At 49.2% G+C, this 23,717-nt stretch overlaps 1 protein-coding gene across 9 annotated transcripts in view; it reads left to right on the top strand.

Moving 5' to 3' along the window:
* Epac (Exchange protein directly activated by cAMP) overlaps nt 1–23,717 on the top strand; it is an 841,204-nt gene that overhangs the window by 677,455 nt on the left and 140,032 nt on the right. The window contains exon 1 of one of the 9 annotated variants that reach the window (XM_077698346.1): nt 7,331–7,783. The exons of the other annotated variants lie outside the window; for them this stretch is intronic. Within the exon in view, the coding sequence (XP_077554472.1) occupies nt 7,627–7,783 (157 nt within the window). The 5' untranslated portion in view covers nt 7,331–7,626. Of the gene's footprint in view, nt 1–7,330; nt 7,784–23,717 lie in introns of those variants that run through there. 9 annotated transcript variants of the gene reach the window in all.

The raw sequence follows: 23,717 nt of genomic DNA, 5'->3' as shown, positions 1-23,717 counted from the left end.
ACAAAGCGACTACGTTAGCATGCATGGCATCTACCCAGTTCAAACAGTTGGCTCTGTTGAAACGAAGGCTATAAGCGAATTCTATGCGTCGTTATCCGTTTGAGAGTGTGGGAAAGCGGGTGGGGCAAAAACAACGAAACGTATATGACAACGTTTTGTTTTTCATGTAATACACACTTAATTTTAGGGCTGGTATTTCACGGAATAACTATTTAGACGCGATTTGTTTACCGCTAATATCTCGCGCAGTGTTTACAATTTAAATTTAATGAAATCTAAAGTCACACGAAAGTACGGCTCCTGTGCGCTTCACTACCCTCGTGTGCTCAAGCTTGTGACAGATTGTGCGGAGTGTGACAAAAAGAGGCGATGTTGCGAGGACAACAAAGCAGTCTTAAGACAACCGAGGCGTTGGTCGTCTCATTCAGACAACGCGAAGCTTTGTGTTTACAGAGTGTGCATACAGTAATAGGTGCATAAACGCTATAACTTGTTGTGAATGTTTCGCTAAAAGCGGGGTAATTGGCTTTACATGCAACGCAGCGGGGAGAATGAAACATTTCGGAAAATCGAGGTTTTCGGATGAATAGAATCGTTGTAGAGAGGGTTTCCTGTAATTTTGACAGCATTGAGACAGCATGCGCACGCTTATTTAGGGAGCTGACTCAATGAATCCGTTGGCTACAATGGCGCGGCAGAAATCGTTTAGGAGCTGTTATGGTCGATATGCCGCGGGCGTCATGTTCACAAGCTACGTCGCTCGCAATACAAGCCCGTAGCAGTTGCCGAAAAGTTATACCGCAATTGTGTCAGCAAAATACCTTTATACGGATGCAAGAGTCGCAAAAGAACGCTCTTTCTTCAAAGCAGTTGGCCAATAGGAAGAATTAAATTCGGTGTTCATGAACTGTTGGTAAGATGCGTAACTAGTGCTATCAACGCAGCGTTAAACAACTCGCATTCCACCATTTTAGTCATGGCAGTTTGCATACTTGAACGGACATGGCTCTGTACACAGGCTCGGCCGCCTTTAAGGATTCGTTTGCATAAGCGATTTGTGCATGTATATACAGTCAAACCTCGCTACTACGAACCCCCTATAACGAATTTCTCAGATTCACGAACATTTTCAAAATCCCCGCCAGATTGGCTATATTTTCAATGTAAAAATCTTTCAGATTTACAGTATAGCGCATATTTCAGAATACCGCACGTAATTTATTTTCTCCTTTACAGTCGAGGAACATCAGCAGTACGAATTCCGGTAAAGTAACAGCGCCGCAACCCTCGCGTGAAACAGCAACCGCCGTTTCTGTGTGTGTTCCCCCAAGTGTATGAGAAGCTATCATCATCATGACCATGTTGAGTGCCAATTGTTGGCGCCTCCACAAAGCGTTACTTTAATGTGCAGTAGCCTAGCCAGCCTGCAGCCTTTGCCCCTTTTCTCTCTCGTTGCTTTGGGTGTCGGTCGGTGGCCGGTAGGTGGTTGCGTTGTATTTCACGCTATTCACGTGCGAGGGCAGGTATTCCATTGTTGAGAGTAACACTGCTGCAAAGTTTGTGAGAGATCCAACAATGAATGCAGCTAGCGACAGAGCCAAGAAGAAGCGACCGCATTCATCGTCCCGACGAGAACGAAGACGTCTGTGGGTCACAGAACCCAGATGATGAGATAGTGTCAAAAATTGGTGTTTTACTTCACATGAATAAAGCCACACTCTCTATGCTCGTTGCGATGATATACCCGATGAGGCATTGCGCAGAGTGGAATCCGTCGTGCGTGCTGCACTCACCAGCAGACAATAACTGATTCATTCAAATAGACCTGCTTTACAGTGAATTCAACCTTTTTGATTTGACAGTTTGCTTGTCCGAACCCGCGTATACTTACAGCGTACGTTATTTTCACTCCTAGGTATGAGCACTAGCATGTAGCCGCAAGTTTTTCATTACAACAATATTTCAAAACAACGAATGATTTTGAGCAGCCCAACGTGATTTGTTACGCCGAGATGTGACTCTATACAGTTTTAGAAATAGCCAAAAACAAGAAGAGAACAAAATAGCTTCCAAGTACAAATTTAAAGCGTCGTGTGTGCTTAGGAGGACAGAATTAATGTCGCACACACACATGCACGCACACAAGCGCAGACAGACAGACAGACAGATGGACAGACAGACGGATGGACAGACAGACAGACGGACGGATGGATGGACAGACAGACGGACAGACAGACAGACAGACAGACAGACAGACAGACAGACAGACGGCCGGAAGGACGGACGGACGGACGGACGGACGGACGGACGGACGGACGGACGGACGGACGGACGGACGGACGGACGGATGGATGGACGTAAGAATGGGGCTTGTTAAAGTATCTTAAATGAAATGGCATCAAATGGCAAACTTGACGTCGTCAATTTTCAAGATATCATTGTGCACTTTACGGATTGGTCCATCCATGCAATGCAGTGCGGTAAAGATGAGCCGCAGGATTGTCTTAAGTGAAGCGCAATCAGGTGTTGTGACCTTAACCAAAGAGCCCGATGAGTAAGCCGCCACAGCAAAAGCAGAAGGTGACAGCACTAGAGCGGCGCGAGGCCAGTGACGTGGTGTACCCTCCGTGCCAGTCACAGCGTCAGGAAGTTGACCCTACTCCCGCTGTATGCGGTTCCTTGCAGCGCTTTGTGCGTCTATGTTTAGTAGGGCCGCGTTGTTTCACGTGCCGCGCGGCCCCGGAAGAGCCTGATGTAGTAGTGTCCGCGGTAGCGCAGTTGTCGACTTCCGCTGTTGTATATTCTTGCTTCCGGGGAGGCAGTATTTACGGCCTGTCGGTCACGAAAGCGTATTCATGACTCACCGGACGTGACTGCGAATAGATTGGACCCTTTGTCCTCGCCCCGCCTATTTTAGATGCACTTATTTAAAAAAACTAAAAACAAGAATGGGTGAAAGCCCTACTGCCGTTGTGTCCGAGCATCCTCTACTTCCTATGGCGGCGCTCTCATTTGGGAGGTTTTACTTGCGCTTATTTTATTTATAATACTTCTCGCGCGGTTGTTGTAAGAGGACACAAGAGTGCCTAGGAGCATTGTGGGGTAGCGGCATGGGGTAGCGGCGTCTCGGATGTCCGTTTCGTAAGCGAAACTTGCCTCAAATCCTTCCTTTCTTCCTTTCTTCCTTCCTTCCTTCCTTCCTTCCTTCCTTCCTTCCTTCCTTCATTTCTTCCCTCTTTCCTTCTTTCTTTCCTTCTTTCTTTCCTTCATTTCTTCCCTCCTTCCTTCTTTCTTTCCTTCGTTAATTCCTTCCTTACTCCCTTCCTTCCTTCATCTTCCTTCCTTCCTTCCTTCATTTTTTCCTTCCTTCCTTCCTCTTCCTTCCCTCCTTCATTTCTTCCTTACTTACTCCCTTCCTTCGTTCCCGCTCCCCTCCTCCCTCCCTCCCTTCCTCTTCTTTCCTTCCTTCCTCTTCCTTCCTTCCTTCCTTCCTTCCTTCCTTCCTTCCTTCCTTCCTTCCTTCCTTCCTCTTTCTTCTTTCCTTCCTTCACTTCTTCCGTCCTTACTCTCTTCCTCCTTTCCCGCTCCCCTCCCCTTCCTTCCTTCCTTCCTTCCTTCTTTCCTCCCTTTCTTCTTTCATTACTTCCTTCATTTCTTCCTTCTTTTCTCCCTCCCTTCCCGCTTCCTTCCTTCCTCCCTTCCCGCTTCCTTCCTTCCTTCCGTCCTTCCTTCCTTCCTCTTCCTTTTTTTCGAATCCCAGTTTTGGGGGTCTAACACACCGAAGCTACACCTGCACTGTGAGTCGCATCGTAGTGGAGGGCTGTTGATTAATTTTGAGCACCTGGGGATATTTAACGTGCGCCGTAATGTCGAACACACGTCAGATTTCGCATTTCGCCTCCATCTGAAAAGCAAACACCTCTGGCTTCTGCCTGCGCGGTACGAACTTCAATAGGATGAATTAGGCTAGGAACGGAATCGCTGTAGTTCTTTAGAATTTCGGTTTGCCATTCTTTTCATGTCTTTTTGTTTTGCGTAGAGAAGCACGGTTTCTTATATTGTTGTTGTCAGTACTGCGTCTACGGCGGGGCCATGAATTCCCAGCAAACGCACGCGCTCACCAGACTATACATGTTTTAATTTAGATGACACACTCCTATGAGTAGTGTAAATTATTAACGTACTTCTGGATTTCCTTAAGACGTTTACCGAGGAACACATTAAGCGTTCTTGAATATTTATTCTGTTCCATCTGTTGTATCCGTTGTATCCGTGAGCATTTTTTTCTTTATTTAACGGACGAGGCCATACGCCCAGGTTATAATCAAGAGGGTCGGTGTTTGCGTTCCTTCTTCACTAAAGAAAGAATGCCTGTTCAAGAACTTCGTACGCACAGAAACTTTCGTGTTTATTTTATTCTTTCCTTTTCGGGAATTCTATCGACGCCGCTCTAGCAAGGCCAGACGGCCTTTCTATTACAGCTCAAAGCGTCTGGAGCTGCGGCACTCTTGCGCCGACGCGCGCACTTATTCTAAGAAGGTACAACGGAACAGAAAAACAAGGGGATGGAGGGAGGGGGGAAGGAGGCTCTTTGACATTAATGAGTCCGCATGTGCAAATTTTATGGTCCGCCGTGATGGGTTGCGTCGGCGATATACCTGCGGGCGATAAAACGGCGGGGGTCGATAACTCGGGAGTTATGGCTCTGGCGCTGCCGTGCGCGAACACTCAAAGCACGCCGGGGCGAAATAATCAAGAAGAAGCGGGGACAAATAAAATCTCGAGGGAGAACAAAGACAAAGCGCGGTGCTTAGCTCCAACTTTCATCCTTCCGCGCAGAAGGAGACTCCGAAGCTCGTTTACGAGGCGCGGCATCTTGAAAGGTCCTCCTCGGGCCCAGCTATAAACATATCGCGACTCGCGCGTTCCGTTCGACTGCCGCGCGCGCTGCTGTGCTGGCGCGAGTTTCCTGCGAGGCAAAACAAAAAGTAAAGGCGCACCCTTACAGCCGGGTACACCGTCCGGGTAATAAGAGGCGGCAGCCGGCGACAACTGCGACGGAAAATAAAGAAAGATGCACGCCGGTTAGGACCCGAAGACCTCGAAGGAGCGCCGTATGTCCCCGCTGGTCCCCTCGTATCCCAAGAGCGTCGTCGTGAAGTTTCCTCCAACCCGGTTCCCTTGAGTCTCTTCACTGGAAGTGAGCCTTGATGATTCGCGTGAACGTCTGGAGGAGGACGCCACTGGCAGAGGACTTGGGGTCAGGCTCAGCGGGCACTCGAGTGTCGCCGCTTAACCGCGGAGTAAATAAATACTTTGCGCCGTGTTTACCATTGCAGCGGGTTGATAGCCTCTAAGGGTATACGCAGTCATGAATGTGTGTGTTCCGTCGCCTATGTAAGCTTGATTTTTCGCGCGTGGATGAGATTGGCATTGCACGCGTGCGATCTGAGCAGCAGCGGAAGCAGCTTCCTGCTGGCGCTTGTTTCTAAGCGGTCATTATAGCTGTAGAGAAAATAGCCTTATTGATCAAATGGGGATGACTGCAGCCATCGCTGGCTTCGCCGGTTAAGGTCAAGGGTATGCCTTTATTGGAAGTGCCAAGTAATCGACCTCAGGCGAGTGAGATAAATGTTAAGCGCTTAATGGAGCAGACGGCGGTGGCTCAGCCGCCTCTCAGTGGGATGCGTTTCCCAAGTCCAGGCAGTGTGGTCATTGTAAGGCTGACCAAAGATATCTGGTCAGCAGTCTCTCCCACTGCATGGGAGAAGGTTCGGGGATCGGGGTGGGAAGCAGTGTGTGGGCAACTCCACGTCACGTGGTAGCCTGTATTAGGAGAGGGCACAATTGACGGTGGAGGGAGTGTAGGGTAGGGGAGGTAGAGGTGGGATGGGCGCGTTGTAGCAGGGATTAGGTTGTAAGCGTTCATCTCGCGTCGCTTAATCGACCTCAGGACAAAGAAGAGGATGGAAACAAAATGTAAAGATTCGAATCCCCAAAGCCCCGTAGGGGAGGTGGTCGTTGTTGTGCTAGTAGCATTGAAGGGCTCAGCTGGCTATTTAGTTGAACCGAGGATTCACTTGAACGTATTGATTCCACAAGTATTGGAGGCTGGAATAAAAACTCTGCACGTTCCATCGCCAAATTAATTCAGTGGCCTCCTCCCACAGCGAAGTTTATTCATCCCGTATTGACTTCTATTTTATTACAAACAAAAAACGGATGGCGAAGGAATTTTTTCCTTTGCACTTTCTCTCCATCGTTCTTTCTTTCTTTATTTATTTCTTGCTTGCTTGCTTGCTTGCTTGCTTGCTTTCTTGCTTTCTTTCCTTCAAGAAGAGCTGCTGATTGGTGCTGTAGCATGCCCTTTAACGAACGTGTGGGACAGGAAATTAAGAAAGTACGCCTCGCCGTCCTTTCCTATTAGAGAAGGCGTACTGAAAGATGACTCCTACCTACCGCGTGGGCGTACGTGTATCTTCAAAATCAGCCGAGTTTTCTTTTTACTTCCGCGCTCCGAATGACTGCGTTTTTCTCGGTGATTATTTTGCCGGGAATTCGCAGCCACCTGCCCGAGGAGGTATTAATGAGCATGTGAGACTATCAGTACGTTCCCGCGATGTTGTTCCATCTCGCTACTCCCCGCTTATTAGTGTTTTCTTTGTCTTAAAATGAGCCCTCTCAAATTACTTAGACCCCGCTTAGAAGCTATTAAAAGGTCTACGTCCGACCCGTTAGAATAACAGTTCGAACAGGGCGACTCCCTATTTCAGTTTTTTTTTTCTTTAATTCCCGTAGTGTGATATTCACGTTTTTTTTTTAAATCCACATTTTCATCAGCCGCGCCACTCCCACACAGTCGTCTTTTTTTTTTTTTTTTACCGAGTTTCTTTCTCTTCTTTTTGTTTTTCCTGAGTCGCGCTTTCTCCGCATTGGCCGAACAAACCGTGCGACGTAGTGTAAACACAAGAGAACGACCGTGGGCGGGATCCCCCGCCCTCCCAATTTTACTTCCACTTCGCATCAATGGCCGCAGATGAAAACTGAAACCGTTGCTACAGCAACCTGTCCGCAACCGAGCGCGTAAGTCGCGCAGCGCTAAAGAGAAGGAGAAGGAGGTATCCTTTCCCTTCTTACCTGCTGCACGCCGGCGCGTTACCTCGGCGCGACGACGTCACCCGACGTCACTCCTCTCGCTCCTCTCGCGTTCCATCTCCATCAGGTCGGCGACGTCGGAGAGAGGGAAAGTCGGGCGAGGGGGCGTCGGCAGCGACCGCACGACGGCACCGGCGCTTCGGTGGCTACGGCGCGCTTTCGATTTCGTTCGTTGCGGCCGAAGTTGCCGGCGTCTCGCCACACGGCCGGGTGCGCGCAGCGCCGCTCTAGTTTTCGTAGTCGAGTAGAGAGCAGCGCGATCACCCCGCGCGAGCGCGCGTCTCTCAGCGCGAGTCGTTCCTCCCCTTGTTTTGTGTGTCCCTGTGCGCGCGCTAGTTAGTAGTGATGTACGCGAATCTCGGTTAGCTAGAGACTGCACGCGCCATGTCGTCGCAGACCGACTCGTAGGCGACGGAAACCGAAGCAACTGCGGTGCGGCGCGCGTTTTGTGGCGGTGTTTGCGAGTGCGCTATGGCGGCGTGCCTGAAGGGCTGCCTTCAGCACTGCAGCGGATGCCTGTACGGATACCTGAGTCAGCTGTACGCCCCGCGCAAAGTGAACACGCCCCTGTCGGCGGCCGAGAGCGGCAAGGGGGCCTCGTCTCCTCCCGACGCCTTCTTCGAGTGGGGTGAGACGACACAGCTGTCTTCTGGTTAAGCGCGGCTGCATGAGTGCGTGCCTGCCGCGCGTGCGGCGCGCAGACAGCGCAGCGCGCACGCTAGCTGGCCGCTGAAAAGAAGGGCGCGAATGACAAACGACCTCAAAAAGAGAGAAATGTTCCCAGTCACGATGCGAACGAAGATGACGGGGGCGAGGAAGGAGGGAATATGCTTTTTTTTTTCTCTTTTTCCGGTGCTTGCCTGCACTTCTTTCTTTCATTTTGTTACCCTAATCTTCTTAAACGCTCCTCCCTAAAAGCAGCCTTCCTTGGAATAATGAGCTTATACCCGCTTATTTTTGGTAACGTCCACGAGAGGGTCCCGAAGATTTAGATTCGTTTTGATGCTTCTACCAGGTTTTTTTAACTGCCTCGCCCAAGCAAGTATGAAAGCGATGTGAAGTCTGGGCTTAATATTTTGTTCTGCTTCTGGTGACTCAACTGGTGCATTTACGTTCAAAATGTCAAGTCTAGCTTTCAGGTTTTGTTTTTACTATTTTTGTTTGCGGGTTACAATATTCCTGGGTGTAGTCTGCAGCTGTTACACACTTAAAAAAATATTTTCTACGTTTGTTCGATTTCGTGCACTGAGGCACTTCAGCCCTCATTTGGGCTACAGCGGCGTTAAAACGAGATCTAGGGTACTGCCTTATTTTTTCGTTTTTCAGCTTGAGTGCGAACAAAACAGGCCAGCTTTCTTTAGGTGCAGAAGCTTTCGATTTGCAATAGACGGCAGAAAAATGAGCAATTTGCTCGTTTTCATTTACGCAAAATCGGTCCTCGTATCTTCAGTCCAGCAGTGATGCAGTAGTAGTTTTTTTAGTTGAATGAAATGGAAAATTATTTCCCCCTGACTTGGCGTATCCTTCGAAGCACGCCCTATAGTTTACAAACGAAGGTCCTCTGGGGTTTCAACAATCGCGCACGAGAACAACAAAACAATTTGGAAGACATATTTCCCTTTCTACGTTTCCATTGGGTGCTCGCGCCGTGATTTGTATTCGGAGGCTCGAATTTCAATGCTATAGAGTGTTTACCAGTCGATGCAAAACAAACTATTTGCAGTACCGCCGAACGTTCGGCCGAACCGAATACCATTTAAAGATATCAAACGTCCAAGTCTCCAAACGAAAACAAATCGAACAGCAAAAACTACTCGATTGTAGTTAAAAATTTTGAATCGTTGCAGGCGTTTATGCGCCTAACAAGTGTTTTCGATAAAAAACGAAACGACGTCCACAGACGCGGCTTTACTCAACTCGTTCAGTCTAGCAGGGCTGGAAGCACAACGATATCAACAAACCTGTTCGAGCCGGCGTCGGGAGCCTTTTCAATCGACAGTTCGCGTTTACACCCTCGTACTACCTACCACCGACAGTTGTAAAACTCAAAATGACGCGAAGTCTGTCGGTATATCTTCGATGTTCTGCAAACGCTGTGACTCAATTCGTCCCGCCGGACTTCGCACTCCATCTCCGCAATGTTGTTGTTTTTCTCTCTCGATTATTATTTTTAGCGCAAATCCTAACCCGTTCGTCATCGGCGTGTACATAACAACGAGCGTCACTGTCACGACAAGTGCGAAGGCGTGTCGACAAGACAATGCCCCGCGCCCCTGGCTTGACCCTGTGGGAGGTAGCCGCGCGTGTGTTTGTCTCCCCATTCTTCGTTCGAACGGGCATGCGTTATACGAGAGCAGGAAAAAAAATCACGCCATATCCACGGAATGAATGATGATAAGTGGAGCGAAGCTCGAGAGGGGGAGATCATCGGTAACCGTAACTCTCCCGTGAAAGTTCGCCCATTACATCATTAAGAAAGACGTAAGACTGTGTGCGTGCATTGTACAAATCAACTTTTATTTTCGGAGTCAATGCTCCCAGGCCCAGACCTGGGGAAAGACCCCGCGCCATCGAGGACTACCCCGCACCTCCACCACAATTTGTCACGTAGGATGGGACACAACGGTAAAGAAAGAACTTTTATTTAGGGCGAACTTGTGCCCGAACAAGACGAGAGGAAACGAGCAAAGGTCCTTGCGTCTCGTTCGATCTCCGAGAACGACTGCCTGCGTTCGTGGCGTGATCTCTTGCGTGATCTCCCCTCGCAGTGCACGTGCGCTCGCGCCTCCGTTGGCGAACACAGACAAGCTCGCGCTCCCGGTGCCGAGTTTGCGCTGCCGGTTGCAGCCGGTTCTTGCGCGTGCAACGCGGCCCACTTTGCGACATCTCCGAAAGCATGCGGCGGTCACGTACCACGAGACACAAGGGATGGACAGACCCATGACTTAAGGAGCTTCGCCCCTAAAAGGGAATGCTATGATCGCTAGTGAACGCGCGACGCGAGCGTTAACGAGAGCTCGAGTTGGAGGCACGTAGGCAGCAAACACAGCCGCAGACCATCACGTCTGGGCCATCAATTTTCCGCCACCTAGCGGGCTTGTCCCAATGATTCCCTTCCTTCTATAACTTGCGACGAGCACTGGGATTGGGTGCTGGGCAGCGCGAATTAATGGTAGTCAAGCCTCCGTGACGAATCGGGCTGTCAGTGACGCAGCCAGGCTAATTAGCGGCCACCACGTTTCGGTAACTGAACTTGACTCAATGAAGTTTTTTCCTCTCTTTATCTTTCGACACTCAGAGTTGTTTTTTGGGGGGGGTCAGAATATAATTGTCTGGGCGGCGAGTGCCTTCTGCCTGTTTGATTTACAAGTAACACTGGCAGATCTTTTGAGTAGGATTTTCTCTTCGTTAGTATTCACTTCCGCCGTGTCCTCTATTTTAAAGTTGGCTTTCCTTCAATAACTCTTAAGCTGCAATGAAGCATTCTTTACAGGGAGTTCTTGATTCGGGTCGTGCAAGGCACGGCACCTTGGTAGCTTCCCGTAAACAGATAGTTCTGCGGAAAAATTTGGTTGGTACTGCTTTTTTCAGAAGATTCTAGGCCATTACACAAGTCAATGCGCCCCAAACAAATCCAACTAATAGCTTAACCCTCGAGTGAGACGTAAAATGTATAATGCCGCAAAGCTGGTGAAAACACATCTCTTTCTGTCACACCAAAAGGTAATACTTTTTCTTCGAACTCCTTGTGGCCCAGAAATTTTTTGCTTGGCCTAGGAAGTTTTGATAAAGAATGTACTCGCAATTACCCGTAGCGGCACGTGACACCCGCATGTGACGCACCCGCCCCCATGCTTACATCACTCAGAGTGGTGTGACCCGGCGGCGCTCGCGCAGCCGTTGAGAATAATGCGCGTCAATACCTGCAGCCTGCCTCATTCGCTCGAGCGCCTCTTCACGTAAACGAACCCCGTTTAAATTCCCATCCACGAAACGGCTTAGTTTTGACTACTGCAAGGACAAGGCGGTAGTTCCTGGTTTTTACTTCGTTCAAAATTTTGCATGTTCATCTGCCTAGTTCTGGAAAAATGACGTTGAACTCCCTTGCTTGATGTAGCTACCCTAGCTTGTGAAAACATGGGAGAAAAGTTGCGCGAGAGTGTAGTTTTTTCTGGAATGTGGGCGTGCAAGCGCAAGTCTGCGGCGGTATTCGGGCATTTCTTTATTCAGTATCAGTATGTCTTATCAAATTTGCTTTTGGAAGGGAGAAAGAGATAGCAATAAAGCGCCCCCCTCCCCCCCTTCTGTAAACAGTCTACGTCACCGTTGACGAGACAGAAAAGGTGTAGACTGGATTGGCATGTCTCTTTGAAAGCTTTATTAAGTTCTTTAGTTAAGACGGAAACACGCATTTTGAAAGCGTACAAACATGTTACTGGAACGAAACGCGTCTGGATGTTTTACACGCTAAAAATAATTAAATGTCTTCGAGTCATCCTGACGTGTGGCTTGCCACATAAAGGAAATAGTGCCAGTTAACAAGAAACCGACAATTATTCCGAAGGCGCTTGGGCTGGATCCCATATGCCTATAACATGGCTGCTTGTTTCGGCATTCAAGGTGTCGTGCGGCGGCTTTACAAAGCCCGCTGGTTTGGAAGACTCCAGGAGGAAACAGTCCCTTGTAAGTTTTGAAGCTCTGATTGGAGCGATCAACTTCGAAAAGCTCTTCTTCCACGCTCGCTGCCTAAGGTATACACGTTGCTATCAAAGTTGTCCCGACAAAACAAAAGAGAACAAAAGTACGGGCGATGATGACCCGCTCAACACGGGTTGTATCTTCGACATCTCCCACTGTGTCTCGACGAATTGTAGCAGTAGTAGTATATGGGTTTTATTGGCGCAAGGGCATCAATGGCCAAAGATTACCGAGAACTATTCTTTGGTCATTCATTGGCTAAATAGGTATGCTAAAATGTTAAGGATATGCTTGCGACTTTGTTTTATCTGTGCGCTTAGAGGACCCTTGATCTACAGCATGAAGATTTCTATGACGGTCGATAAAAATGGCATTGCATGAAAAGAACCATAAAACTAAAAAGCTTGAACCTTTGCACTTGCAAAAATGGTGAGTCTGGGTACCCATACAGAAAACTCTTGAGTAATTACCTAGTTCCCAAAGGGGTCTTGGTAACACGGAGATGCTACTTAACCACTTAGTGTCGTTCAGGCATTCAGGCCCAAGAGCAGTGATAAATGTGACGGAAGTCGGAAAGTATATAGGTCTAAACGTGTATATACACAGTATAGCCCACTTATAGCGAATTCGATTTTAACGAAACTGCGGCTATAATGAACTGATTTCAGTTTCCCGATCTGTTCGTTATAGGCGGGCTCGACTATATGTATGTATATATAGATATATATATATATATATATATATATATATATATATATATATATATATATATATATATATATATATATATATATATACAAGGGCGTCCGCAGAACGTTTTGCAAGGGGGGGCATCCATTAGCGTGGGGGGGGGGGGGGTTGTACGGTTGGATAGCACCAAAAAGGCGCTATTTGTGGTTACAAAAATTACAAACAGCGACTTAGAACCAGACTTGGAGAATATACATTGGATTTTATTACCGAACAAAGAAATAAAGTTAATAAAGAAAATGCGAAAAGCTACTGTCACTTTGTAAAGAAGAGTGGCCAGCCTCGCTGCGTGAGGGTTCTTGACTTACGCCAACTGATCGCCAGCACACAGCAAAATACGTTCACATACATACAACTGCACTCCGTCAATGTTCCTTGAATAGCAGCTGCAGACGCCTCGAGTTTTTCTGGGCAAATTGCGGGATGGCATGTGTGATGAAGTCTGTTGAAATGGCTCACACAATAAAGATACCACTGGCCTCCCTCACTTTCAATGCAATAAAGGCGTACAAGCGTTTTGAGGGGCTGATTTATAGGTTTTGTTTCGGGGTTTGGGTTGTGACGACATTTCGCAATGTCGAAGGAAAGGGTGTACAAGGTGATGGGACGGGACGGGACATGGAGGAAAGAAAAGGTTCTCCACCGTGCCCCGGAAGGATGTTACACTCTCCCTGTAGCGGTGAAGATTTTAAGCTAGATATAGCTGCAAATTTGTCCGAAAACTGATGTTCTTGCGGTAATACTGCATAAATCTAGAGCTAAGAGAAAAGAAAAAAAAAAACGTCAAGCCTTTCAGAAGCACAGGCAGTCTGTTTCACTGCCGTCACATGACCGGCAATGTCAGTCAGTGCGGCTCTTAGATTTACAGTCTCGGACTCACCGTGGAGAGTCCGCGGGTAGTCCGAGGATTCCCCGAAGCCATAGGTATGCATGGGAAAATCTAATGCCGGACTGCTTCTCGGGGAGTCTGTGGCGAGTCCGAGACTGTAAATCGAAGAGTCCCACCGTCTAAAGTGCAATGTTGACCGCAGTCCTGAAGGGCGTTCCATGCGGATACGCAGGACCTGAGTGTACTAATCATTTGAGTAGCGTGGATTGCTGTGCATGTTGGTACACGTGCATAATTAAAAAAAACTTTGCGCTAAAGGGCGGGACAAAGGAGAAAACGTCGGCGCCATTCTCTCTTCTCTTCCGCCCTTCAGGGCAAAGTTATTTTAATTATGGGCCAACCAAGCTGTGCAGGTTTTTTGTAGTGCATAAAAATATCCGAATCTCCAAGGGGGGGCAGTTGCCCCCCCTTGCCCCCCCCTTCCGGACGCCCATGTATATATATATATATATATATATATATATATATATATATATATATATATATATATATATAAACAAGCATATGAAGCAGTTACGACCAGCCACTGTCGGCGATTTTTCTGTGACATAGGATCTCGTTTTTGTCCTACCAATTAAACGGTACACAACCGCCACTATGCCACAAGTGTGGTTAACGACTCTCTGTGCTGCCCGTTTTAATTGAATCGAAAAAGTGTGGTCCGGTTGGCATATCGTGCGAACTCTATTCGCGTGCCACGTGAGGACTTTGTGTGCGCTAGGTACATGAGAAATAATTCCAGGCATGAATCAACCCAGAACAGCGTTCGTTTCCCGCTCCTCCGTGCCGTCTATAAGCTCGCGCTGAGGCGTGCCTGCCAGCAAAATAGCCCCCACTTCTCTCGCATGGGTATGCTCGTACTGCTTCGTTTCCTTGCTTCCGCCTGCTTTGGAGCCAGGATACACTTACGCGGGTACTGCGTAATTACGAGGGGATAAAACGCGACAAATAGCACGCCTTCATTCCCATTTGACGCGACGGTACAAGCGGGCTTAACAAGCTTCGTGAAACGCAAAGGTACCGCCGCGGGCGTTTCACCACGACCCGTTCACCGCGGAGCTTACTTTGTTGCGTTACTCCTTGCCGCCGTGGCTCCCCGGCGTAGGTTTTGTGCGCAAAAGGGCGTTACCAAAACGTCAGAGGCGGCAGCTCCTTTGCGATTGCTGTGCCTTTGAGGTGGCGACACGTACGGAGGACCGTTGTCGGTCACAGCGGGAGCAGTGCTCACTTCGGGAAAGAAGCAAAGTAGGTTGCACGGAGGATATCCCTTTTCTCCTATGAGGGCTCGGTCATGGGACGCAGCGCGTTTGGAGGCAGGAATTGTGGGGCAAATGAAAAGAACAGCGCGAGAATAAGAAAATGGCGAAGATGAGCAAAGGCTCAACGAACTACCGACAGGGAGTTTCTTAAGCCGCTCTTTATGTACCGATCCATTTTAAAGTCGCATTAAGTGCTTCGCACACATACATTGCTGGGAAACCAACCAGTTTTTGTTTTCAGACGATATATGCGCAGCCTGATACCAAAGTACGAAAGGCGTGGGACTACTTAAAGAATACATCCTTAAAACCGTCTGTATCCTGATGGAAGGCTATACACAAAGCCCCTGTAAAGTTGATTTTCCTACAACACCGAAATTATGCCTCAGAAGGACATTTTGCTACGGGTAACGTGAGATGCTAGGAGAAAATATGAAAGCCCTACCACCTTGCCATAAATACATTCATGAAACCCCGTGCATCCCTGTAAAACGCAGTACACAGAACCCCTTTGAAGTTGGGTTCACAACTATACGCCACTGAACTGCGGGGAAGACATTTCTTTTCGAGATAAGGAGTTCAATTTCGGAGTATGATGTTCCAAGAGCGTCTTGTTAAATACATCTATACGATTCAATATATCCTTATGAAGCGCTGTACAGCAAGCCATTTGAAAGTAAGCTTCACTACTATTCGATGTCTGATGTGACAGTATGGAGGCCGTAGATCCTTTTACTAGTAGCATTTTCGCATGCGGCGAAAGTGTAACGCATCAAGCGTTACAGGCAGGCAGACGGTTTCCACATTGAGCGCATCCAAACCTTTAAAAGGAACGAATGAAAGGGGGGAACATTCCTAATGGCGCAGCCGCTGATAGGTTTTGTCTTGCGGATCACCAAGCCGATCGTTGAATAAGCCAGCCGCAGAGCTCAGCCGCTGATAGGTTTTGTCTTGCGGATCACCAAGCCGATCGTTGAATAAGCCAGCCGCAGAGCTCAGTGCCCTCCGAAAGCCCTCTCCATTCTAAGCAATCCATGCATCGTGTGTTCCAGCCTCAATGCACGTGGATTATCAATAAGGAGAAACTGCGGCAAGTAACGAGGTGCGCCTCTATAATTTTGACTCAGTGATTCGATGTCCGCTCTGATATTACACAATGCACGACGGCATCGCGTAATGCGGCAGCCCGAACCACGATTTTCCATTGGCCTACCTCGCCCCTTTGATCGCAATGAGGCATCATTGGGGTGCATTGCAGGGAAGCGGACCCATGGATGTTTTAAATTAACAGCGTGGGACGCGCCCGCTCGCTGCTACTAGTACCCGCCAGCAGAGAGCGCAATCATCGACGCAAATGGCCGCTCAGACTGGCACCTCATGTTGACTGCAAAAGCCGACGCGAAAGAAGAGCTCATTAAAATTCTGGCCACGGTTAGCAGGGCCGTTTTGGCACATCGTAACACTAAAGGTGCGGGTCCTGTATGGTCAGCGGCTGTCGTAGTATAAAAGCCCGCTCTGCGAATAAAGCCCGCTTCCCAAAGAAAATGGGCGCGAACAACGGGGCACTGTCAAGTTCCTCGTCTTCCCAGTGGGGGGGGGGGGAGGGGGGGCGTTCCAACGAAGCGCTTTTCGCGCCGCCAGTTTTGGCAATCCTCAAGGGAACCGACAAACCGTGCTCCCATTTTTGTCGCTTTTTGTGGCCCGTTTCTTCTTCAGCGCGAGTTCGCTGATCAGCCAGAGAGACCGCTCGCGCGTTCACCCTGCGCCGCAGAAGCGGAGTCAGTTAGTCACGCTGCGGCCGCGGCGAAGCGTGTACGTGACGGTTTGTCACTCATGCGGGCGTTACTGCTGCTGCTGCTGCTGCGAGAAGAACAGCTGGCACATGCAAGGTCGCTGCGCAGCTGAGTCGAGGGAGAGCTGCGGTCCAGTGCGGCGCGCCAAGCGATGCTTACTGCGTCTGCGGCGCCGCACGCGTTCATCGGGGGGTGTATATCTTCCCGCCAGCCGGGTCCGAGCACGTCATGCACGCAGTTCCCGGAACATCGTTCGCAACTCTTTCGTTCACGCGTAGTAGCAGCACGACGGGTGCGCGCTTCTGCGAGCCGTGCCCGGGAGGTCCTTTATGGGGAGGGCGTTGTGTTTCTTACGTTGAGTGCTGCTTTACGGGACACCGGGCCTGATCGAGCCGATGGCGGGAGACTGAATCGGTTCTTTTCCTTCTTTCTCGGTAACTCAAGGCGCATTTATGTGCCTTTTGTATGTATCCGCGTTTCTGGTTGGAGGGCTCGTTTCCTGCGTCGAAGAGCGAACAGTAGGGCCAGCTCGCTGTACCGCGAAGGCAGTGGTTAGTAACATTTCGTTCGTCTACGGCTTAACGTTACATCTTCCGATAGGTAGAGTTAAAATAAAAGGTACGGAGATTTGTGTCGAAGTTTCGAAGAGACAGGAACGAAGCAACCATGTTATTATGAAACGTGAACGTTTTTGCTCGAGTTTTCTTTTCTTTTTTTTTTTGGGGGGGGGGGGGGTGGGGAAGGTATTTAAGGCTGTTCACGCGGCGCCAATTAGTAATATGCACCAAGAACGTCGTACGTTCTTCGCACAACGACTTGCGGAACTCTATTCAGTCACCGTTGAAGACGTACTCTTATTAGAAAGGCAGGCACCTTGCAGAGCTCTGTCTAGTCACCGTTGAAGACGTAGTCTCATTAGAAAGACATGCACCTTGCAGAGCTCTCTCCCTTCACGACTGAAACCGTTGTCTTATTAGAAAGACGCACCTGTTGTACCTTGCGAGGTTGGCGCATTGAATGGTGAGGTGGAGAGGCTGCCACCCGCAGTGCGTGGCTACTTGGGGCTTACAAATCTATTAGTCCTATGATTTCGAAAGCCGTACATTCAATTGGTAATAAAGGGGGGGGGGGGGGGTTCTTCTCCAAACAGTAAATTCGTAAATTCGTGGGTGGTAAAACGGGGAGTGAGGTGACAATTAACTATGCCTACTTTGGCAATGGAAGCAGTTTGCTGGCGATGATGTGGTGGAAGAGCTACGGCGAGATTTCTTCTGTGGTTCATTCAGTTAAGCAGAGTAGTTATATTGATTGATTGATTGATTGATTGTGGGGTTTAACGCGCCGACGCAACGCAGGCGATGAGGCGCGCCGTAGTGGAGGGCTCTGGATTAATTTTGACCACCTGGGGATCTTTATCGTGCGCCGAAATCTCGTACACACGGGCGTTTTTGCTTTTCGCCTCCATAGAGTAGTTATATTGCAATGTGCGAGTTGGTAATCCATGTGCACGTTAACAATACAGTGCAACAGAAACAAGAACTTAAGCTAAGGCGCACAGGGCGTGCGCTGAGTTCCAACTGAACTTTTATTGCAGAGACATGTCATATTTCTGAAATATCAAATGTAATATGACATGTAATATGTCATAAGAGAAGGGGTGGGGGGGAGGGTGGTAATCATTTTGGGTTTGTTTTGCATCTCGTGTGTTTGGCACAGTTGATATCAGTTACTAATCGGGTCGACTGTTTTTCCTCTATGGGTATGCGTTCTTAAAAATATGACGTTTCTGTAATTAAAGTTCAGTTGGAAGTCGGCGCTCGTCCTGTGTGACTTAGCTTAAGCCCGTGTTTCTGTTGCGCGGTAACGTTAAGATCATTCACTTGGTTCGCCTAGAACGGGTGCTGCTCAGGCGGACAGTGGCTCATGGCTCACTCAGTCTCAGAAGCACTCTGACGGTTAGGTGAGGGTCGAGAGAGTGCGCTACCTTAGGTCCGAGCTTAACTCTGTCACTGTGAGGAGGAACGAGCTACTGCGGGTGCGGAGGCTAGTGAGAGTGGTAGCATATTAATGACGCGAGTGCATGATTACGCCAGTATGGTAAGTGAGTCGTAATCACACCCGCACACTAGCTGGTAAGAGTAATGAACAAAAATTAGCAATGTATGTATATGAGTGCCTGGTTGGGTGTGTTCACGAATTACTTCCGATCCAACATTTCGTGTACGGGTGCCTCAGAAAGTCGTTGAAAAGGGCTACAGTTGTGGTCCTAACCTCAAACCCTCCTAGTCCACTCTAGGTTATTCAGACGATAACCAGGCTGGTTCGCGTCCCTGTAGAACAATGAGGGGGAGAGCAGACTCACTGAAGCGGCTTTTTTCCTTCTGTCTCAAAACACAGTATTCATGGACATAGCTACACATAGCTTGTACGCATTCCGGCGGGGTAACATCGTTCTTATCACGACATACGTCGCTCTAAATACTGATGAAGAAACAACCAGCGCAAGAAAGACTGACACAACCGTGTTGTTCAAACACACTAATCAGCATACAAGGGGGTAGTCAGAGGCTTTTTACATACCTAAAAATTGTGAAACTTGCGTAAGCGAACCTTCTGTGACCTTGCACAAAAGCGAAGTCTGTTATCTAGGCGAACGTGTGGTTTGACGAGTTGCAGGCTTGCGTACTGATCCCTTCTTGAATTGAACTGTTTTGACATGCGCGGTATTTTGTGTATAAGTGTTTACTTTTCCAATAAAAAAAATTCAAAATTCAGTTGTGAGTGCAGCGCTATGTTTATAGCCTTCCTTGTCGTCGTCTTTCTTGCGCTGGTTGGTTTCTCCATCATCATGCCGTACCAACTCGCCTACCAACGTGTCATCTTGGTGCTCTAAATACTCACGACTGAGCTATTTTTCGCTGAACACTTTTGAACCTATTATAATCCTAATTACTCCCTCAAACCTCGCCCCGCACAATGACCGACAGAGCTACCTGTATTTTCCTACCGTGTGTCGTGCTCTCGGTCGACCCGGCTAGTGTCACCGTCAAATGCAAGACATTAAACGTAACAGGGCACTGCTCGGCTTTGTCTTAACCGCGGGGTGTTGAATAACGGCACCTCGCCGCGTTAATTCGCTCTGTCAGCCGGTTCCCCCTCTTTGTCCCCATTATACGTCGTCGCCCTCTGCAAGTGCAGGAGGGCGCTACGGAAGTAATTACGGGGAGGGGGGGGGGCGATAACAATAGACAAAGGGGCGAGTAATGGCGACGAGACGTTATGAAACGAGAATAAGAATACGGGAAGAATCCACGAGGAAACGCGGCGGGAAAGCAGGAGACGGTCGATGTGTCCGTCCTATTGTCCGTTTGCAGGCTAGGCGATAAGCGCTGCAGACGACGCAGAGGAAGAAGAACTCGGCGCAGTGATGTATTACTGCGCCGGCGCCGCGCTTCTTGTTCTTCGAAGAGTATGATATCGGACCGGGGAACTCGGTTCCGATTGACGGCCCCTGCTGCGACGTCTCAAGACAACTGGCGCGCTGAAAAATTCAAACAAGAACATAGAAAAGCGTCCTTTCCTGATCGAACGGCTTTGGTAGCTACTCAACCGGGTCTGTAGGCGTACGACGAGGAAAATGAAGACCTGATGCGGAGCGCGTTAAAAGACAAATGGCATAAAATAAATTCATTTGGCGAGGTAGAGGCCCTGTGGTACGCCACGGTGCTTCGCCATGGCGCTGGGCGCACTTTGGTCGTTCTCTTTTTTTTGTTTGTTTGCTTGTTTTTTTAGTTGCAAAAGGGTGGGGTAGTTCGAATGGAAGACAAGCACGTAGTGCTCCAATTGTTTTCAGCTCCCAATTATGCAAATATTAATTAGCGGTTAACAGTGCGCGAAAGAGAGTCGACACGTCACATGTACACGGCCCGGAGGTTAGAAATAAAGTGCCCGCCACTTAGAGTATTTGGAAACTGGCTTTAACGTCTTTGCCCCGTAACATTTTCTATCACACACACACATCTTTCGCGCGCTTCGCATTTTAGTTTCAATGTGCACGCATACTCCACTGGGCCGCAGTTGCTTTTTGTGTCTTCTCCCGCCAAACGGTGTCAGTGCATTCGCCTGCACTACACCAAGCTACGCCAGGTCAGCGCGTTTGGTCAATTGCCCTTGTCGCTGTCTAGACGGCGGAGAAATGTTTGCTCGTTGTCGAGATGCTTGGACGCTATTTTCCTGCTGCGTTCTCGCCCGAGGATCGACTCCACGTGCGCGCGGAAAAGAAGTAAAGAACGCCCATTCAACGCTCGCACAGGGTTCTTTATAACGTTGACAAGCTGCTCTAACTTAACGGCGCGACACGCTGTTTTCGTGCTGCGCCTTAACCCCAGGGTCACAGCACTAGCGTCACAACACTAACTCCGGTCGACAACCCTTTTTAGTGAAAAGCAACTGCCGCGAATCCCCCCGTCCCCTCCCCCCATCGGTCAAATATCGGGAGCGCCGTCGGTCGTCGCGCTGTGTACGCTGCTCTTCCATTGTCCGCTTTCCGCTACTGTTTCCGTTGTCTCCGCTAAACGCTCGAGCAGGAGTTAGTGCTCCGGAATGACGAAGCACTGTCGCGAGAACTCTGTTTTGCCAGGGGCGTTATTGGCCCGAAGGCAGCGGGGCATGACCGGAAAAGCTCTGCTCAGTGTTTTCCTCTTCGTATTCTATCTGTCTATGGGTCCACTTGTGCTTGAGCTACCTAACTGGTGATGTTTCGCCGTGGTACTTGCAACCCCTACGACGCGGCATGTCTTAAATCAACGCGGCTCGCCTTCTCCTATGCGAGCGGTCGCCTTCGTCATTTCTTCGACCCAGCAAGGAGAAGGGAGGGCTATGGATTGGTATGGTTGGAGGAGAGCCGGGTGTGCGAAGCGCACTAGTTACTGGGTGTAGCCGTGCTTTACCTCGTCGGTCCCTGCCAATCACGCTGTTCTTCGCTGCACTTTCGAGTGCCCTTGCGGCCCGTCCCCTGATTAGGACTGCGTGCGAAATAGAGAGGCGTCCGAGACCATTCCTTGATGCAACTTGACTGCACTTTCTATCCCACGGAGGAGCAGAGTGCGCATCGCAATAGTATCAGCACGGGTTAAATTATTTGAGCCACAGCCACATCCTATACGCACGCAAGGGCTCATTGCAATAGTGACATCATCATCATCATCATCATCATCATCATATCTACGTCCACTGCAGGGCAAAGGCCTCTCCCATTATTCTCCAATTACCTCGGTCCTGTGCCAACTGTGACCAATTTATCCCCGCAAACTTCTTGATCTCATCTGCCCATCTAACTTTGTGCCGCCCCTGCAACGCTCGCCTTCTCTAGGATCCACTCTGTTACCCCTAATGACCAGCGGTTATCTTGCCTTCGCATTACATGCCCTGCCCACGTCCATTTCTTTTTCTTAATCTCAACTAATATGTCCTTAACATGTCCTTGCAATAGTGTGTCAGAGTTTAACCGTCATTTGCGGCCGTTCGCGCGGTCATTCGGGTTTGCGCAACTGTCTGCCGAAGCTGTTTGGTGCCTTATTTGAAAGCACACCTCCGCGCATGCGTGTTGACGGCGAGTGCAGTTTCTTACTGCGTTCAAAAAGCGAAAATTGTCGGATTTTTTTTTCTCTTCAATGTATTCATCATACGAGAGGGGAGGGCACTGGCAAGGAACGGGACACTTTGAAGGGATGTCCGGGGCTGGCGGGCCCTATTGTGGTATCGCGTTTCTCAGGCTCAGCACATTCCCCTTTGTGTCACACGAGCACGCCAAGTACGGTAAACCGGTCCCATCTGCGAACCCTTCCGTCGATATCGTCTCAGAAATTCTCTGAATTCACGCGACCTTTGCAGGAAACCCGGTTGGAGTACCCTTACACGCGGTCGGACCTTCGGCTTATTTTTGAGTGTGATTGAGGTAGAGGGCAAGGACTCCAGATCAGAGCATAGGCGACGGTCTATTTAGTTACGCGAGGGGGTGACGTCACTCATACGTCAATTGGAACTATCGATAGCGCGGTGGCCTCGAGAGGGGCGGTTGTGAGTTATTGGCTATTTGGTAACGTATATTACGTGATTTTTACAGCGCACCACGGCGTTATCCGCGTGCATATTGCGCAACGAAGCGTAACACGAACGCGGCAAAAATACTTCTCTACGGGATTACGAAAGACTACTTTGCGAACATTTCGTATCGAGCGCTAGTTGCTGTCTATAACCTCCGCGCATCGAAATCGACCTTACCACCGTCGGAATATTTCCGCCACGCGGATATACGGGCAATGCAATAATTATAGAATTCTTTGCCCGTTATACTTTCCATCGCTTTCTGACAACTGCAAGCCCCGGTGACATTTGAGCAGTTCGTCTAGCCTTCAGAACAAAAAGAAAAAGCACCGTGAAAGGCGTTCTCACAGCGTTCGAACGGCGAACATCGACCGTGGCGCGTTCGTGTAGGTCGTTAAACGCGGCGACGCTGCCTCTTTACTTAGGCCTATTTTACGAATGGACAACTGATTGACCGCGCCGAAAATCGATGTTTCCCCTTTTTTCTCCTGGGCAGAACGTATACGGGCAACTGTTTGCAGTGCCGGAGGCCTTGCCTCGTCTGGGTACATTTCTGTCGCGTTCCCGATATTAGACAGCTGACCTCGATTGGCGATCTAGAATCAGGGGGCGAAGGTAGGAAGAGGAAGGGGAGGGCAGAGATTGGCTCGCCCGGCGGCAAAGAGCGATTATTTTTAGCCGCGCCGCGGGGCTGTTTGCGTGGCCGAGTATCGACGCCGGCTGCTATTCGCGTTATTGATCAATAAGGCGCGAGCGTTCTCTCTCTCCATCGCGGAATTCGACTAATAAGCCGGTTTTCTCGATCCCTCCGACAGCAGAAACGGCCAGCACTAGTCAGTAGAGTTAAAGAAGCAAAAGTAAAAAAAAAAAAAAAAGAAGCGGGATGGGTGTTAAGAGTCCTCTTATATTGGCTCCTGGCAACACTGCTGTCGCTGTACCCGTCTGGGTATGGTGGCTAGAAGAGCCGCCATAGTCTGGGTTTAGCCAGCTCGCAGCATAGTCTGGGTTTGCCAGCTCGCAGCCTGTGTTTTTGTGCGTCGTCGATGCCACCGCACAGGTGACGCCAGT

This window comes from Haemaphysalis longicornis, unplaced genomic scaffold (assembly GCF_048455015.1).
Source record: "Haemaphysalis longicornis isolate Haplotype H1 unplaced genomic scaffold, Haemaphysalis longicornis Haplotype H1 scaffold_2, whole genome shotgun sequence".
NCBI classification, from domain to species: Eukaryota; Metazoa; Arthropoda; class Arachnida; order Ixodida; family Ixodidae; genus Haemaphysalis; species Haemaphysalis longicornis.
This window is presented reverse-complemented; position numbering and strand designations above follow the sequence as displayed.